General features: G+C 47.9%; 1 protein-coding gene across 27 annotated transcripts in view; it reads right to left on the bottom strand.

The window, feature by feature from the left end:
• Window positions 1-17,380, bottom strand: part of LOC109900173 (titin) — a 36,967-nt gene that overhangs the window by 4,897 nt on the left and 14,690 nt on the right. For 3 of the 27 annotated variants that reach the window (XR_004206645.1, XM_031811971.1, XM_031811976.1), the window contains exons 11-27: window positions 16,084-16,347; window positions 15,591-15,728; window positions 14,063-15,391; window positions 13,587-13,829; window positions 13,204-13,431; window positions 12,768-13,016; window positions 12,337-12,552; window positions 11,937-12,188; window positions 10,717-10,920; window positions 10,299-10,511; window positions 9,972-10,184; window positions 9,582-9,776; window positions 9,145-9,312; window positions 7,687-7,889; window positions 7,271-7,312; window positions 6,518-6,580; window positions 3,354-3,536 (exon numbers count right to left, since the gene is read on the bottom strand). Coding sequence is in view for 18 of the 27 variants with exons in the window: in XM_031811971.1 (XP_031667831.1) it covers window positions 3,354-3,536; window positions 6,518-6,580; window positions 7,271-7,312; window positions 7,687-7,889; window positions 9,145-9,312; window positions 9,582-9,776; window positions 9,972-10,184; window positions 10,299-10,511; window positions 10,717-10,920; window positions 11,937-12,188; window positions 12,337-12,552; window positions 12,768-13,016; window positions 13,204-13,431; window positions 13,587-13,829; window positions 14,063-15,391; window positions 15,591-15,728; window positions 16,084-16,347 (4,403 nt within the window). In the remaining 9 variants the exon portion in view is untranslated. Of the gene's footprint in view, window positions 1-900; window positions 1,309-1,386; window positions 2,211-3,353; window positions 3,537-6,517; window positions 6,581-7,270; window positions 7,313-7,686; window positions 7,890-9,144; window positions 9,313-9,581; window positions 9,777-9,971; window positions 10,185-10,298; window positions 10,512-10,716; window positions 10,921-11,936; window positions 12,189-12,336; window positions 12,553-12,767; window positions 13,017-13,203; window positions 13,432-13,586; window positions 13,830-14,062; window positions 15,392-15,590; window positions 15,729-16,083; window positions 16,348-17,380 lie in introns of those variants that run through there. The other 24 variants (XR_004206637.1, XM_031811968.1, XR_004206643.1 and 21 more) reach the window with 20 other exon arrangements.

The raw sequence follows: 17,380 nt of genomic DNA, 5'->3' as shown, positions 1-17,380 counted from the left end.
AGTGTGTGTCAGAGAGAGAAAGACAATTCATCTAGTGTGTGTCAGAGAGAGAAAGACAATTCATCTTGTGTCAGAGAAAGACAATTCATCTAGTGTGTGTCAGAGAGAGAAAGACAATTCATCTAGTGTGTGTCAGAGAGAGAAAGACAATTCATCTAGTGTGTCAGAGAGAGAAAGACAATTCATCTAGTGTGTGTCAGAGAGAGAAAGACAATTCATCTAGTGTGTGTCAGAGAGAGAAAGACAATTCATCTAGTGTGTGTCAGAGAGAGAAAGACAATTCATCTAGTGTGTGTCAGAGAGAGAAAGACAATTCATCTAGTGTGTGTCAGAGAGAGAAAGACAATTCATCTTGTGTCAGAGAAAGACAATTCATCTAGTGTGTGTCAGAGAGAGAAAGACAATTCATCTAGTGTGTGTCAGAGAGAGAAAGACAATTCATCTAGTGTGTGTCAGAGAGAGAAAGACAATTCATCTAGTGTGTGTCAGAGAGAGAAAGACAATTCATCTAGTGTGTGTCAGAGAGAGAAAGACAATTCATCTTGTGTCAGAGAGAGAAAGACAATTCATCTTGTGTCAGAGAGAGCGCTTGAAAGAGAGGAATTGCGACACGGTCCTTATCTCTTCCCATCGCCCCCAACACCAGAGAAAACACCATCACTGTGCACCGCCTCTGCAGCCGGCTCTAGCAGAACTCAACCATCCTGACCAACACCAGTATGACTACAGTACAGATTCAGTGTTTACAGTTTGGATTCCTTGTAGCCATGCTGCAGAAGGGTGAGTGTACACTGTCCCCCATGGAATCACCCAGACAGAGCAGAGGACAGGCAGAGTACAGGTAGAGGACAGGCAGAGGAGTCAATCAACAGGAGCTGGTCAGGGCAGAGGGAGGGCTACCTGGAAACAGCGTATGACATGGGGAACACCCCTCACGAAATAGGAGGTGTGGGAGGCTCCAGTTATCCTCCCAGACTGCTCCCCCCTTGACCCTGGGTCTGCCGGCTCCTCCTCCTCCAGCACTGTACCCTGGAGCTGATAGGAGTGGGGCAGCTGTGCCCTCTCCACCTCAACGACAGGTACGTGGCTGGTGGTGGTCCCAGAGCTAACATGCTCATCATCCTGATCACATGGCCCTGCCACCCCAGGTGCATCATGGGATTTGGAGTCAACCCTATCAGGCCCAGTTTCTGTGCTAGCAGGGCTGGGGCTGGGCCCCCCCGATGGTCTTACAGTGCTGATGGACTCGTCCTGTTGTAGCGCTGCCTTAGTGTCCAGCTCTTCCCTTATAGGAGTAATACACACACTCTAGAGGAAAGACACAGCACACATATATCCACTGTGTGAACAACAGCAGGGAATGAAACAATGTTTTCCACCATCAAACATGTTCAGCAAGAATTTATTGCAATTTTGGTTGGGGTCAAAATTGATTGTCAAATGGGCATGCAGCAGGACAAAATATAGTGCAGTTGACAAGAGTGTTTTACCAAATACCAGTGAACGAAACATAGGTCATGTATACTATAACATTTGATTAAGCTGCCCCAAAGTTACCTCGTCAGTGTTAGATGTGCATACAAAAAATAACAGTGAATTGTGATGAGGTATACACTGTATACTCAAAAATACACTGTAGCTGTCCACTAGTGCTGGGTTAATGTGCTTCTATAGAAGACTTCATACATGAAATACCACAACACGCCACTAACTAATACTACTATGACATATGACAACATTGATGTCTGTCTGGATGTGTACAAAAACACCTTCTATTAGTGGAACCTGCACATATCAAAACTGTTCCTACTGTAAAAAGCCACTTGTCATTGTCAGACGCACCTCATCTAGTCCAGATAATCAGATATACAAAAACAGAAGTGGGGTCATCGTCAAGTCTTTAAACTTTTTAGGAAGGAGCAACAGTCAGTAGGAACAATCAGGAAAAGTTGGGGAGGGGGGATTGAGCAAGATACACAGGAAGTAAGAGTCACATGAAAGGAAGCAGCTTCTGAAGTAGAAGAAGATGATGATGAAGAGCTGTGATGAAGAAGAGAAGAAGAAGGAGCTAGAGGTTGATGGCCTGCCTACACACATCCCTCTCTCTGGTCCTCTCCCTCTGGGCTGGCTCGAGGGGCCCCTAGGATGCCACCTCAGCTGCGTTTAGAGTAGAAGTCTTGCAGGGGGCCACGCGGAAGGCGGATGGCGAACTGAGGGGAGAAGGGTGAGGGTGGAGAGGGGGAGAGAGATGAGAGAGGTAGGGGATGTTGAAATGTCTGATGTAGGGTAATGGATAGGAAGGCTATGCAAAGCTGTGTCATGGTCTAAGAGAGGAAGAATGGAGAACGCATGTCTGAGTTGGACTAGGTGGTTATGGGTAACCTGTGGGCCTTCAGACTCTTCAGTTGTGGGCTTGGGGACAGGAGTATCAGTACACGGAATAGCAAAGCAAAGTGAGAAAAAGGAAGTGCGGGAAAGCAGAGTTAGGGAAAGAGGGGCAGTATTTGGGAGAAGGAGGCAGGATGGAGGACATGAAGCAGAAAACAAGCACATCACTGAGGGAAAGAGGAGACAGGAGGACGAGCACACAGGTCAACTCTTCTACTCTAAGGTCATGATCTTCAAGTCACAGGGTCATGCAGTTTCTCTGTCCAATCAGGTCTGGTTGTCATGCACTGAGGGGAGGGTCAGACTAAGGGACAGCCAATGAGGAGGTAAAGACAGAGCTGGGCTTAGAAACCTGACCAATAGGCTCAGACACCACATGCCTAAACCACAAGTCCCTTCCTCACAACAAACAGCTGAACATTCAGACAGACTGGGCCACAAGGTGAACAGACTGAATCTGTTCCAATCAGTCTGGAAAAGGTGTTCTTCAGTTGGCCCATGCAAACAGAAATCTTTCCATTTTAGTAGGGTAGTAATGACAGAAAGCCTTTCATAGACTAGATGGGTCCGGTTGAAGACAAAAGGCCTTGCTCAAAGACATGCAATAAGTGTTTGCATCGCATCAACACAAACCAAGAGGAACAAAAAGTAGAACCACAGGATGGTGTTGTGGTTCTCCACCCCAACACATCAACTCAGAGAACACAACAGACAGCCATACAGAGGGAAACGTGTGGTGGGGTACTTCCATTCAGTCAATTCAGGAATATATTCACACATTTACATTTCTCCTCATCTCCCAAATTGACTTGCATTGAAATGGAACTGACCCCGACATTGTGTGCTAACATCCATTCCTTCTCTGTGGAATGGGAGAGCTGGGAAGCTGGCGTGAACTACAGAGAACTGAGGGGAGAGGTGTGTGGTGGGGTACGGCACAGTGTCTGGTCTGAGATGGTACTCACCCCGTCGGCATCAGGTAAAGGCTGTCCGTTGATGCCCAGGCTGCGGAAGGGGGAGTGAGTGGACAGGCGCTTGTCCCATTCGCTGGGCCCCCGGGACTCTGGGACAGATGCCATGAAGTTCCTCTTCAGCTCACTGATACTAGTATGATGCCTGATGAGATCCTCCTGGGGCTTCTCAAAGTCCTGGAGGGAGGGAGAAGTGGAGAGGGAGGGAGGAAGGAGAGGGGGAGTGGGAAATGAGGTAGGGAGAGAGGAGAGAGAGGGAGGAAAAGGGAGGGGGAAGAGAGAAGAGAGAGAAGAGGGGAGAGAGAGAGTGAGAGAGGGAGGGAGGGAGAAGAGGGGAGAGAGAGAAGAGAGAGGGAGGGAGGGAGAAGAGGGGAGAGGTAGAGTGAGAGGTAGAGAGAGGTAGAGTGAGATGTAGAGAGAGAGAGAGAGGTAGAGAGAGAGAGGTAAAGTGGAAAATGACAAACATTTGGTTTGGAAAATAGGTGTGGAGAAGAGGAGTGACAGAGTAGATGTGTAGAAGGTGGAGAGAGAAAGCAGGTGTGTCAGAAACAATGTCACTCATATGAACATGTTTAGATAATAAACAATGTCAACCAAGCAGCAGGTGACTTTTGCTGTTTATTTAACTCAAAGCTACAGCGTTAAAGCAGGCAGGAACTCAGTTCATCAGATCCATTCAAAATAAAATGGATTCTCTGAGCTCTCATTGATAAATCAACCCGTTCAATTAGTGAGCAGCACTATATCGAATCTGATCAGGTTACAAATCACAGCGGATGAGAGCGAGGTGATGTTAGCACACATTACTTCTGGTCACAGACGCAGGTGGTCACTATGCAGCGACAGCAGCATCCTATATCAGTGGCTGGATGAATCTTATGGTGATGAGAGCAGTGGAACTCTTAGACGTCATTTATTCACAATGACATGAATATATGACTGGGAAGACATCATAAACTAGATTCAGAAAGGGACACAAATAGTGGACGAGCTGGTGAGTGGAAAGATATGTGATGGCAGAGTGGTGGAGAGGGAAGGTTGGTGGTGGCCTGCCCAATATGGAGTATGGAGATGGCAGAGCGGTGGAGAGGGAAGGCTGGTGGTGGCCTGCCCTATATGAAGTATGGAGATGGCAGAGCGGTGGAGAGGGAAGGCTGGTGGTGGCCTGCCCTATATGGAGTATGGAGATGGCAGAGTGGTGGAGAGGGAAGGCTGGTGGTGGCCTGCCCTATATGGAGTATGGAGATGGCAGAGTGGTGGAGAGGGAAGGTTGGTGGTGGCCTGCCCTATATGGAGTATGGAGATGGCAGAGCGGTGGAGAGGGAAGGCTGGTGGTGGCCTGCCCTATATGAAGTATGGAGATGGCAGAGTGGTGGAGAGGGAAGGCTGGTGGTGGCCTGCCCTATATGGAGTATGGAGATGGCAGAGTGGTGGAGAGGGAAGGCTGGTGGTGGCCTGCCCTATATGGAGTATGGAGATGGCAGAGTGATGGAGAGGGAAGGCTGGTGGTGGCCTGCCCTATATGGAGTATGGAGATGGCAGAGTGGTAGAGAGGGAAGGCTGGTGGTGGCCTGCCCTATATGGAGTATGGAGATGGCAGAGTGGTGGAGAGGGAAGGCTGGTGGTGGCCTGCCCTATATGGAGTATGGAGATGGCAGAGTGGTGGAGAGGGAAGGCTGGTGGTGGCCTGCCCTATATGAAGTATGGAGATGGCAGAGTGGTGGAGAGGGAAAGTTGGTGGTGGCCTGCCCTATATGGAGTATGGAGATGGCAGAGTGGTGGAGAGGGAAGGCTGGTGGTGGCCTGCCCTATATGGAGTATGGAGATGGCAGAGTGGTGGAGAGGGAAGGCGGGTGGTGGCCTGCCCTATATGGAGTATGGAGATGGCAGAGTGGTGGAGAGGGAAGGCTGGTGGTGGCCTGCCCTATATGGAGTATGGAGATGGCAGAGCGGTGGAGAGGGAAGGCTGGTGGTGGCCTGCCCTATATGGAGTATGGAGATGGCAGAGTGGTGGAGAGGGAAGGTTGGTGGTGGCCTGCCCTATATGAAGTATGGAGATGGCAGAGTGGTGGAGAGGGAAAGTTGGTGGTGGCATGCCCTATATGGAGTATGGAGATGGCAGAGTGGTGGAGAGGGAAGGTTGGTGGTGGCCTGCCCTATATGGAGTATGGAGATGGCAGAGTGATGGAGAGGGAAGGCTGGTGGTGGCCGGCCCTATATGGAGTATGGAGATGGCAGAGTGGTGGAGAGGGAAGGCTGGTGGTGGCCTGCCCTATATGGAGTATGGAGATGGCAGAGTGGTGGAGAGGGAAGGCTGGTGGTGGCCTGCCCTATATGGAGTATGGAGATGGCAGAGTGGTGGAGAGGGAAGGCTGGTGGTGGCCTGCCCTATATGGAGTATGGAGATGGCAGAGTGGTGGAGAGGGAAGGCTGGTGGTGGCCTGCCCTATATGGAGTATGGAGATGGCAGAGCGGTGGAGAGGGAAGGCTGGTGGTGGCCTGCCCTATATGGAGTATGGAGATGGCAGAGTGGTGGAGAGGGAAGGCTGGTGGTGGCCTGCCCTATATGGAGTATGGAGATGGCAGAGTGGTGGAGAGGGAAGGCTGGTGGTGGCCTGCCCTATATGGAGTATGGAGATGAAACACTTTCCTACTGTATACCGAGGAGAGACGAAGCTGAAACAAGATGTCAGGAATGTAATGGTAATGCTTCTACTAACACTCAAATGGCCGAGATGGAGACGGAACAACATCTCAGCTGCATAACGTGGCCGATCAGTAACGGTATCTACAAACACCACAAATGAAACACTCCTGGCTCCCTTTCATGGAATGTGTATGGTGTGATGTCTGGGGAGAAGAGACCGCAATCCCAATCATATACTTTGCGAGAAGCAATCAGGAGATATCTAGTACTCAACAACATTCCCCTGAAACAAGTAGCTAGTTCTGTTGAGTTAATATTGCCACACACAAAGGAAATTAGAGGTTACACAGTCAAAATCATCTACTAGCAAAAGCAAAGACGCCTATGTAATACACAAGATGTGAATCAGTAATGTCACATGCAAAGCAGCCTGTTGTATTATAGCAGCTAGTAGCCAAAGAGCAAGAAAACAGTGTACAGAGACAGATCTCCAGAAGACGGGGAAACAAACCTCCAACATTAAAAGACTATGTCTGATATAAATTGAGTCACCCTCAGTTCTCTTAGCTCTTTTCTGTGAAGGAACAAAAAAAGGAGAAAGGTGTGGGTTACACAGGTTCCACGTGACATCATAGCAGACGTCACAACGTGGACATGCATTGTTGCATGGGGAGGGGGGTGGTGAGGGGTCTGCATGCAGAGTGGCCTGGAGCCTCTGGGGGCCACAAGGGCCCTGGAATCCCAGATGTGCAAAGCAGGGGACCCAAGACAGGGCTATTAGAGTGGGTGTCTTGAAGGGGTGGGGGGGGTAAAGGTGAAGGGTCAGGCAGGGATACAGTACTCGATAGAAACACTAGTCATCATGAAAACCTAGTCCTGTGTCATGCATGTAAATGCAGCAGCCAATGAGGAATCTTCTTTCAACATTCATTCTTCAAAGGCCCTAACTTTTCTTCCTGTCTGGACTGGTGTACAAACCAAAAGCATATGTAATGTATCTCATATACGTCATCTCAGTCTGTGCACATGACCAATACCAATGATGTTGTCATAGACAATGTCTGACTTGAACATGAGGTCAACTCAAAGACCTTGTAGTTTGTGAGCAGTATTCAAATGAAACCAGGAGAATAAAACGAGGAGAGGGTGAAGTTAGTCTTATGGATGGGAGACTTGGCAGTGGTGTAAGTTAGAATGGGAGTGGAGTGACTACAATACTAATATAATGCACAAGCAGGAGTCGGGACAAGGTCAAAGGTCTGACCTTCCTCATTTGAACCGGCTCCTCAGTGTCCGTCTGCTCAGACTGGAGTTACCCCAGGCATGGAGGAGGAGAGAAGGCATAATGGTGTTAGAATCCTCCACTAGGAGCCGCGTCCCCGTCCATAGCAGAGCCACCTGAGGAACTTGTGATCTGAGGTGTGTCTTTGTTACACTATCATTACTGTGACCAATGGAGGGCAGAAATGATGATGCACAGCTATTCTATTTATAACTATAGAAAAATCAGCATTTTATTCTTCTCTTATAAATAATACTATGTGATGAATATAGCAATATCGCTGCTGAGACCAGTCTATCTGTAACTTCTATGACCAGTATATCTGTGTGTGAGGGGTGAATGATGATGATCCCTGTACGGCAGGGGATTGTGGGAGTTGTAGTTCCTAGGTACAGTACCTTGACCTCAGCTGAGCCCTCGTCCACTGCCTCCACGGTGACCTGCAGCTTCCTGTCATCCTGGCGGGCTGGCAGCCTGATGGGGGTGGAGGTCTGGGGCTGCTGGAGGTCCAGGGGGGCCATGGGGATCCCTGCCTCCATCAGGGCTGCCTGGGAGAAGACTGGGGCGCTGACAGGACGGGCGGCCTTGTGGGTGGCCACCACTGGCAGGAGAGAGACAGGACAGAGGGAGTGTTAGTATTTAGATAGTGGTTTTGTATATAGGGCAGGAGAGAGACGGTCTGCGTGCTTTGAGACGATCAAACCCGGTGTAGTGAGAGGTAAACACACTGACCGAGCGCAGAAGAACATCTTGAACATCCACATATACAAAACAAACTTATAATCAACTCCACACACACACACACACTGAGGCCAGGGCACACACAGACTTCAGGTACACACTGTACCTTCACGGGCCAGCTCAGTCTAGTCTAGAATGAGACTAGCAAGGGGAAAAGCTTGGATGAGTTGTAGGAAGCAACTGTTCACAATATAGAACAGGCAGCAAAGCATGGCCATTACTTCTCAACCGTAACCAACGATGCAAATAGCAGAAGTTGTCCTGACTCATTGAGTTAATAACCAACAATGCAAATAGCAGATGTTGTCCTGACTCATGGGGTTAATAACCAACGATGCAAATAGCAGAACTTGTCCTGACTCATTGAGTTAATAACCAACAATGCAAATAGCAGAAGTTGTCCTGACTCATGGGGTTAATAACCAACGATGCAAATAGCAGAAGTTGTCCTGACTCATGGGGTTAATAACCAACGATGCAAATAGCAGAACTTGTCCTGACTCATTGAGTTAATAACCAACAATGCAAATAGCAGAAGTTGTCCTGACTCATGGGGTTAATAACCAACGATGCAAATAGCAGAAGTTGTCCTGACTCATGGGGTTAATAACCAACGATGCAAATAGCAGAAGTTGTCCTGACTCATGGGGTTAATAACCAACGATGCAAATAGCAGAAGTTGTCCTGACTCATGGGGTTAATAACCAACGATGCAAATAGCAGAAGTTGTCCTGACTCATGGGGTTAATAACCAACGATGCAAATAGCAGAAGTTGTCCTGACTCATGGGGTTAATAACCAACGATGCAAATAGCAGAAGTTGTCCTGACTCATGGGGTTAATAAGCTCAGGCCTCACTGTGGTATAGTATTCCTAAAGCCGTTAAAAGGAAAACTATATATGTATTTCTTCTATAAAGCAAAGCATAACCAAAGACCCATTGGTTCGTCAAACAACGTATTTTTCAGGGGAAAATCCCATGACAAAGCACAACCACGTTGTAAAAGTGTTGGACGAATGTTAGTCAGCTTTTCTGGTAAGTTGAGGTTGGAGAGCGGGTGTGAGATCAACATATTGTTTTAGGGCAGCACGCAAAAACTCAAGACGCAAAGTACCTGAAACTGATTTTGTATCCCGCAACACAAACCAATGGTCATCCACATCTCTCTGGGGTTGTGCTGGTCTCTTCTCCTCTTCAACCACCACTCTGGGTTTGGGCTGAGCGGCTGGACCTTTGACCACAGTTATGTCAGTATAGACCTGGAGACGCTCACGCAGAGCAACTGATACAAACACACAAACAGAGCTCTTATCTAAGACACAGCTTACATGCATCGTTAAAGTATCAGTAGAAGACCATTTTGCAATTCTCAAAAAAATTCAAACTAGCAATAGTGATCTCAATCTGCGATTTAATTGAATTCCAAATAGATATGCCGGACAAAATGAACTGATGTTTTCGGTTGTTTCCGTCTTTTGGTAGTCTCAGTCTGCAGTTAAAATGAGCAGGAAAAGCAGGGGGATAGGGAAATTAAGAGATGGGGGGGGGTACCTAATTCTTTAGGGGCAGCATCCAGCAGGACAAACCAGTCATCGTCCACCTCTCTCTGTCTCTGAGGCAGTCTCTGCTGCAGGGTCCTCTCCTCTCTCCACCTCTCCTCCACTATCGTCACCCTTTTCTGGGTTCTCTGCTCTGTGCTCGTCTCCATCACATCAACCACAGGGGCAGGTCTAGTTACCCCAGCAACTGATACAGACAGACACAGAGTACCCGGGAGACTTGACTATGATACTCTTACCATTCACAAATTATAACACAGAATCTGATTGTGGCCAAAGCTGCACATATCTGATGAGAGACCCTTTACGACACATCATTATAAAATATATATAGGGGAATGTGAAGCACAACCGAGCTCAGGATGATGTGGTCAGTGGGTACCTGTTGGCATTTTCACAGGCTCTTGGCGAGAGGCTTCAAAGAGCGTGAACCAATCATCACCCTCCCCTCTCTCTTGGGGAGGCAGTGTTTTCACCAGTTCAAACTCCGGTTGACGTCTGTCCTCCACCACTCTATGTGGTTTCCTAGTTTCCTCCACAACAATCACTGTTCTCCGGGGTACCAGCTCTATAACCTCTCTGTCTACATGGAACGCTGAAATAAAACAAGGATAACAGGCTTATCAATGCCAAGTAATACACAATCTGGGTTCAGCGTTTTACCAAAGAAAAAGACAAAAGGGGGCAGATGGTGGTCAAGCAGCAATACCCTTGGGTGTGGTCAGTATCTTGGAGGGAGCGCGGTCCCAGAGCACAAACCAATCATCATCCACTTCTTTAGGTGTTACCACAGGCCCCTCCTCCATCTTAACAGTCTCTTCCATGATCCTCACGGTCTTTGGTGGTTTCTGTTCCACTGTCTCCTTCACCACCATAACAGCTGTGGTGCTCACACCAGAGTAAATCACCACCACTGGTGCAGCTGATAGAGACAGAAACACAGCCCAACAGTCCACAAGGGATCAAGTCTTTTACTAGAACATGTAAATATAATAGTGTAATCCTTGCCAAAAGCTTTTGTGGATAGTCAATAGGCTCACACAACAATTGAGAGCCTTTGGACGCAAGATAAGGGTTGGTATTTTTATTTTGAGTGGCCAACAGCAAGCTTAGAATGGTCAAAGTACCTGCTACTTTAGGGGCAACATCCAGCTGCAAAAACCAATCATCATCCTGCTCTCTCTGCGGTTGTGTTGCCTTACCCTCCAGGGCAATGTCTTCAGGAAGTGATTGGACTGCTTCCACCACAAACACTCTTGGTTCAGGCTCAATGGTCAGATGTTTGGCTGGCACAACCTCTGGGTATACCCTATCGCTAACAGCCAGGGAAACTGGAGCAAAAAGACACACAGCGAGCTTGATATACCACAACTACTATTTGAGGGTCCTGTTGATGATTAACCAGTCATAACCCAAGAGATATCATATTCCCAATTCACACAAGAAAAACACATAGGTTTGGTTAGTTAGCTTGTTGGCAGTACTGTATGTCTGAGGTACCTGGTGGTTAGTTAGCTTGTTGGCAGTACTGTATGTCTGAGGTACCTGGTGGTTAGTTAGCTTGTTGGCAGTACTGTACATCTGAGGTACCTGGTGGTTAGTTGGCTTGTTGGCAGTACTGTACGTCTGAGGTACCTGGTGGTTAGTTAGCTTGTTGGCAGTACTGTACGTCTGAGGTACCTGGTGGTTAGTTAGCTTGTTGGCAGTACTGTATGTCCGAGGTACCTGGTGGTTAGTTAGCTTGTTGGCAGTACTGTATGTCTGAGGTACCTGGTGGTTAGTTAGCTTGTTGGCAGTACTGTATGTCCGAGGTACCTGGTGGTTAGTTAGCTTGTTGGCAGTACTGTATGTCCGAGGTACCTGGTGGTTAGTTAGCTTGTTGGCAGTACTGTATGTCTGAGGTACCTGGTGGTTAGTTAGCTTGTTGGCAGTACTGTATGTCTGAGGTACCTGGTGGTTAGTTAGCTTGTTGGCAGTACTGTATATCTGAGGTACCTGGTGGTTAGTTAGCTTGTTGGCAGTACTGTACATCTGAGGTACCTGGTGGTTAGTTGGCAGTACTGTACGTCTGAGGTACCTGGTGGTTAGTTAGCTTGTTGGCAGTACTGTATGTCCGAGGTACCTGGTGGTTAGTTAGCTTGTTGGCAGTACTGTATGTCCGAGGTACCTGGTGGTTAGTTAGCTTGTTGGCAGTACTGTATGTCTGAGGTACCTGGTGGTTAGTTAGCTTGTTGGCAGTGCTGTACGTCTGAGGTACCTGGTGGTTAGTTAGCTTGTTGGCAGTGCTGTACGTCTGAGGTACCTGGTGGTTAGTTAGCTTGTTGGCAGTACTGTATGTCTGAGGTACCTGGTGGAACCCCAGCACGTTCTTCACGGACGGCATCCAACAGAACAAACCATCCATTTCCCTCCTCTCTCTCTGCTGGTGGTCTCTGTTCTGGGATGATCATCTCTGACTGGAGGATCTCCTCTTGCTGTCCCCACCTCTCTTCATCAATAGTCACCCTCTTCTTAATTATTCTTTCTATGGTCATCACATCAACTACAGAGGTGGTCTGGCTTAAATCTGGATATACCGGAGTATGCTCACCAAGAGCAACTGATACAGACAGGGGAAAGTCCTTTAGTTTAGGGACTTTACCATGTTCTCCAAAGTTACAAAAAACATAGTTTATTCTCAGTCAAAGCTGGGAAATGTACACATCTGCAACTGTACAAAGATTGTGGCAATTAAGCAGGAACGGTACCTGGTGGTACAATGATCGGCTCCTCACGGACATCAGCAAACAGTGTAAACCAATCATCATCTCTCTCTGGTTGTCGCTGCCACTCCTCTACTTCCCATTCCTGTTGTGGCCTCGTCTCCTCCACCAGAACCACCACTGGCTTCTGCTCTTCAGCCTTTACCTCAACCACAGGGCTGATCACATCTGGAGAAACCGGTGTTGGCTCTGCTGGAGCGACTGATACAAACACACATAGTACATACCCTTCAGATTCAGCTAGATGTGTGGGCTCACAAAAAGCCATGTCATCAAAGATCATATTCCCAGATAAACATTCCAAAGTTCATATGGGAAAAGCACTACGGTTAGTCTGCGAGTTTGGTGAGTTGAGTTGGGTATATTTTTGATGGAATCAGGGGCGGAGGCGCAAAGCCTTGAATTGTATGGGGTACCTGGTGGTATATAGGATGTTTCTCTGGGCACGACATCCAGTTGTACAAACCAGTCATCGTCCATCTCTCTTGATGGCTGTGGTGGAAGTATAACTTCTTCTTGACGTCGCTCCTCTTGCATTACAGTCACCCTTCTCTCCTCTCTCTGCTCTACTGTCGTCAACTCAACCACAGAGGAGACGCTTTCCTCAGGGTATACCGGAATACGCTCTTCCACAGAAGCTGATACAAACACACATTCCTCAGATACTGGAAGATAATTGAAATTACTACACAAAGCAATGTATCTGAAGCCCTTCTCTTGGTGGATAGTCAAATGTCTTGTTAGTTATTCTTATTTGAAAGTTTTCTGCAGCGTATGAAGCACAGGCTCAGGGGAGATGTTGTTAATATTGTGGTGGGACTGGGAAGCAGTGCATGAAAATCATGGAAGTACCTGACGGAATCACAGATGGTTCTCTGGGAACAATGTCCAGCAGAACAAACCAGTCATCTTCCATCTCTCTCTGTGACGGTTTCTGTTCGAGACGGCTCTGGTCTTCCTGTAACTCCATCTCCTCCACTACAGTCACCCTGGTCTCCTCTCTCTGTACCACTGTCATCACTTTAACCATGGAAGAGATGGTTTCATCTACGTACACCTGAACTTGCTCTTGCAAAGAAGCTGATACATAAAGACACCATGAACCGTGAGAGACATGAATTTCAAAGCCTAGTTCGATGATTAATCAGTCATTGTAGGCCAGTTGTTTCAATCCATAAAATACCAATAATTGAGGCATAGCACAAGCAGCAGGGCTTGATGACAGTTCTTCATACCTGAAACTGGTGAGGTTGGTACACCTGAAGGAACACGATCAGCCAGGTCCAAGAGCATAAACCAATCATCTTCCTGCATTTGCCACGGTCTCCGTCCTTCCACCAATCCCCTTTCAGGCTGTTGCTGTGTGGCCTCCACTTCAATGCATTCCCTCTCTGGTGCTCTCTGCTCGACCGTGTCTACTAACACCACAGAGAATCTTGTGGAGACCACAGGCACCAGAGCGGAGTCGGCTGGCATGACTGACAAAGTAGAGACAGCAGTTCTCTCAGCCACACAAATCCATACTGCACCAAAGGTTTATCTTTCAATTGAAATGGCAATTGTTGTAAAACACACGAGCTGGTTAGCTTTGCGGAGGGAATGTTTGAGATGGAATTGTCGGTAATTGTGTGGGTGGTGGTAAAGCAAGCGTTTCCATAACGGTTTCAACGGTGACGGGGAGAAGCAAAGCTGATTGGTTGATGGGACGTACCTGGAGGCTTATAAAGAGTCTTGTGTGGGAGGCTGTCCAGCAGCACAACCCAATCGTCCTTGTCTTCTGGCTGGGATGGCTGCATATTCACTTCCACTACCGCTTCTTCTTCTTCTTCTTCTTCTTGGGGCTTCTCCATTTGTCTGACTCTATGTGGAACCCTCTCCACATCCTTTCTGAATTTCACCAAAACTTCCCCCTCTGTATAAAAACCATCACCCAGCCTTTCCTCTGATAAAATGTCCTCTGATGACTTTTCCTCGAGTGTCTTCTGTGTTCTCCTCATTTCTTCCATTATTCTCACTGTTTTCTTGGTTTTCACCACAGTCTGCTCTCCCTTTAGCAACCTTTCCTCCGACATCTGCCGCATCCTATCCTCTAGACCTCCTTTCACCTCTATCAATCCCTCGCCTGAAACCTTCACCTGTTCCACTCTCTCCTGTTTCTCCTCCCTGACCTTTTCCTGTTCTTGGAGCCACTCCTGCTGAATTGTAACTTTCGGTAACCCTAACTTCTCTGCCGCAAATAGTTCATTGAATTTCACCATAAGTTGTCCCTCTTTATAAAAATGGCCTCCTATCTGGTCCTCTGACAACTTCTCAGATGCTTTCTTCTCTAGTTCATCTGGAAGACTCTCATCCTGTGTCACTATAGTCACCTTCTTCCTCCTCCTTTCCACTCTTATCTCTCCTCTCCTTTCCTCAAGCCCCTCTGGCAACCCTTCCACCAAAGCCTGATGCTTCCTCTCCTCCAACCATCCTTCATCCTCTTTCAATCCCTCGTCTGAAACCACCACCTGTTCCACCATCTCTTCCTCCATCCCTCCTTCTTGTTGCCTCATCTCTTTCACTATAGTCACACTATTCTGGGTCCTCAAATCTACTCTCCGCACCACAGAGGAGGTGCTCGCCACGTTTGACCACCGTTCTTCAGATTCCTCTGCCTCTTCCATACTCTCCTCTTTTAGTCCCTCATCTTCCCCTGACTCATCTGGCAGCAATCCTTTGAGAAACACCTCCTTTATCTGCTCCTCCAACTCATCTACTTCCTCCACATTCTCTTCTGCTGCCTCTACCACCTCCTCCTCTACTTCTACCCCTCCCACCTCCTCCTGCTGTTGCCTGGCCTCCACCTCCTCCTGTATCCTCTCCTCCAGCTCATCCACCTCCTGCAGCCGTTCTTCCAAAACCTTCACCTCCCTCAGTCTCTCATCCAGCACCTCTACCTCCCTCAGCTTCTCCACCAGGAACACCCCTTCCTGGAGCCTCTTGATCACCTCCCTCCTCTCCTGCCTAGTCTCCTCCTTCTCCAGGGAGACTGGGGGAGAGACTGAGGAGGGGCAGATTGGGGTTATCAGTATAGGAAGAACAGGAGTGTAGCCTATTCAGTGTGGTGAAACGTTCAGAATGTTACAGACAGAAATGATGATTCCCTGTACTACCAGACAGTCAATCATGTCTGTTCTGCAAAACTCTATTTCTGTGCTAATGAACAACCGCTAGTGAATGTATATAGTATGACGACTCACATGGAGGTGTGTCTGCAAACTCAAAGCTGCGGTCCAACTGCATGACCCAGTCATCACTTTGTTCCTGCCTTGGCTGTAGCAGCCTCTCCAGAATGTTGGCCGTGGCCACCTTTGCCACCTGGGCAGAGCGGTATTTGACTGAGGACATCACAGAAACATTTAGAACAGAGCGGATCCCATACATATGGAACAATAACGTAGCACGTGAGCACACTGCAAACAGAGGGTCATCAGCAAAGCATACTTACCACAGTATCACAGCTCTACATCAATGAGGGCCAAGCACCATTGATAATATAGCAACATTAAATAAGCCAGTAAATGACAGAGCAACATCTTTAAAGATGTCATCACGGTCGGCGGCGAGCTTAGCAGGTTCACCTTCCATCACTGTCAACTTCTAAAGCACACCTCGACGGAGGATTCATTGTCAAAGCAAGGATGCACACAGTGACAGCTACACCAGGTACAGAATGAGGTTAACAACAGATACCTGGCGGTTTCATCATGGGGTAGGGGACATAGGGAAGGGAGGGTCGTCTGCCCAGCAGGACAGACCAATCCTCCTCTTTCTCCTCCTCCAGTCTCCCCTGCTGTTGTTCATCAGACACTCGTCCCTGCCATGTCTGACTGACAGTCCGACTGACCGTCTGGCTTGTCTCGGTCTCCTGCCATGCCTGTCTGACTGTCTGGACAGACTTGCCATCATCCCAGCTCAGAGTAGAAGTCTCCACAGAGAAAGTCTCCCCCCCTCTGGCTGTTGATAGAACATGAGGTAATGGTGTTACTGCAGGAGTTAATGGTGAAGTTAGATGGAGGAGAGAGTAAGGCAAAGCTCCCCTCCACAGCTCTGCATTTCAGGGGCTTTCAGAGCAAAGCTCCCCTCCACAGCTCTGCATTTCAGGGGCTTTCAGAGCAAAGCTCCCCTCCACAGCTCTGCATTTCAGGGGATTTCACAGCAAAGCTCACTGATTTAGTAAGCAAATGGAATTCAATGTATCTGGCAGGCAGATAGCAAATTAAGTTAGTACGAGACTACCACACAATTCTCAGATCTGCAGAGCGAGATGTTTAGTTCCAAGCACAGGAACGGCAGTCTCCTAGACACAATGATGTCCATCATCAAGCACAGACCAAAGAACTGAAGGCTCTCTTTAACAAGCAACACAACACGGACCAAAGAACTGAAGGCTCTCTTTAACAAGCAACACAACACGGACCAAAGAACTGAAGGCTCTCTTTAACAAGCAACAGAACACGGACTAAAGAACTGATGGCTCTCTTTAACAAGCAACACAACACGGACCAAAGAACTGAAGGCTCTCTTTAACAAGCAACAACATGGACCAAAGAACTGAAGGCTCTCTTTAACAAGCAACACAACACGGACCAAAGAACTGAAGGCTCTCTTTAACAAGCAACAACATGGACCAAAGAACTGAAGGCTCTCTTTAACAAGCAACACAACACGGAACAAAGAACTGAAGGCTCTCTTTAACAAGCAACACAACACGGACCAAAGAACTGAAGGCTCTCTTTAACAAGCAACACAACATGGACCAAAGAACTGAAGGCTCTCTTTAACAAGCAACACAACATGGACCAAAGAACTGAAGGCTCTCTTTAACAAGCAACACAACATGGACCAAAGAACTGAAGGCTCTCTTTAACAAGCAACACAACATGGACCAAAGAACTGAAGGCTCTCTTTAACAAGCAACACAACATGGACCAAAGAACTGAAGGCTCTCTTTAACAAGCAACACAACACGGGCCAAAGACTCAAGAGC

This window comes from Oncorhynchus kisutch, unplaced genomic scaffold (assembly GCF_002021735.2).
Source record: "Oncorhynchus kisutch isolate 150728-3 unplaced genomic scaffold, Okis_V2 Okis02a-Okis13b_hom, whole genome shotgun sequence".
NCBI classification, from domain to species: Eukaryota; Metazoa; Chordata; class Actinopteri; order Salmoniformes; family Salmonidae; genus Oncorhynchus; species Oncorhynchus kisutch.
This window is presented reverse-complemented; position numbering and strand designations above follow the sequence as displayed.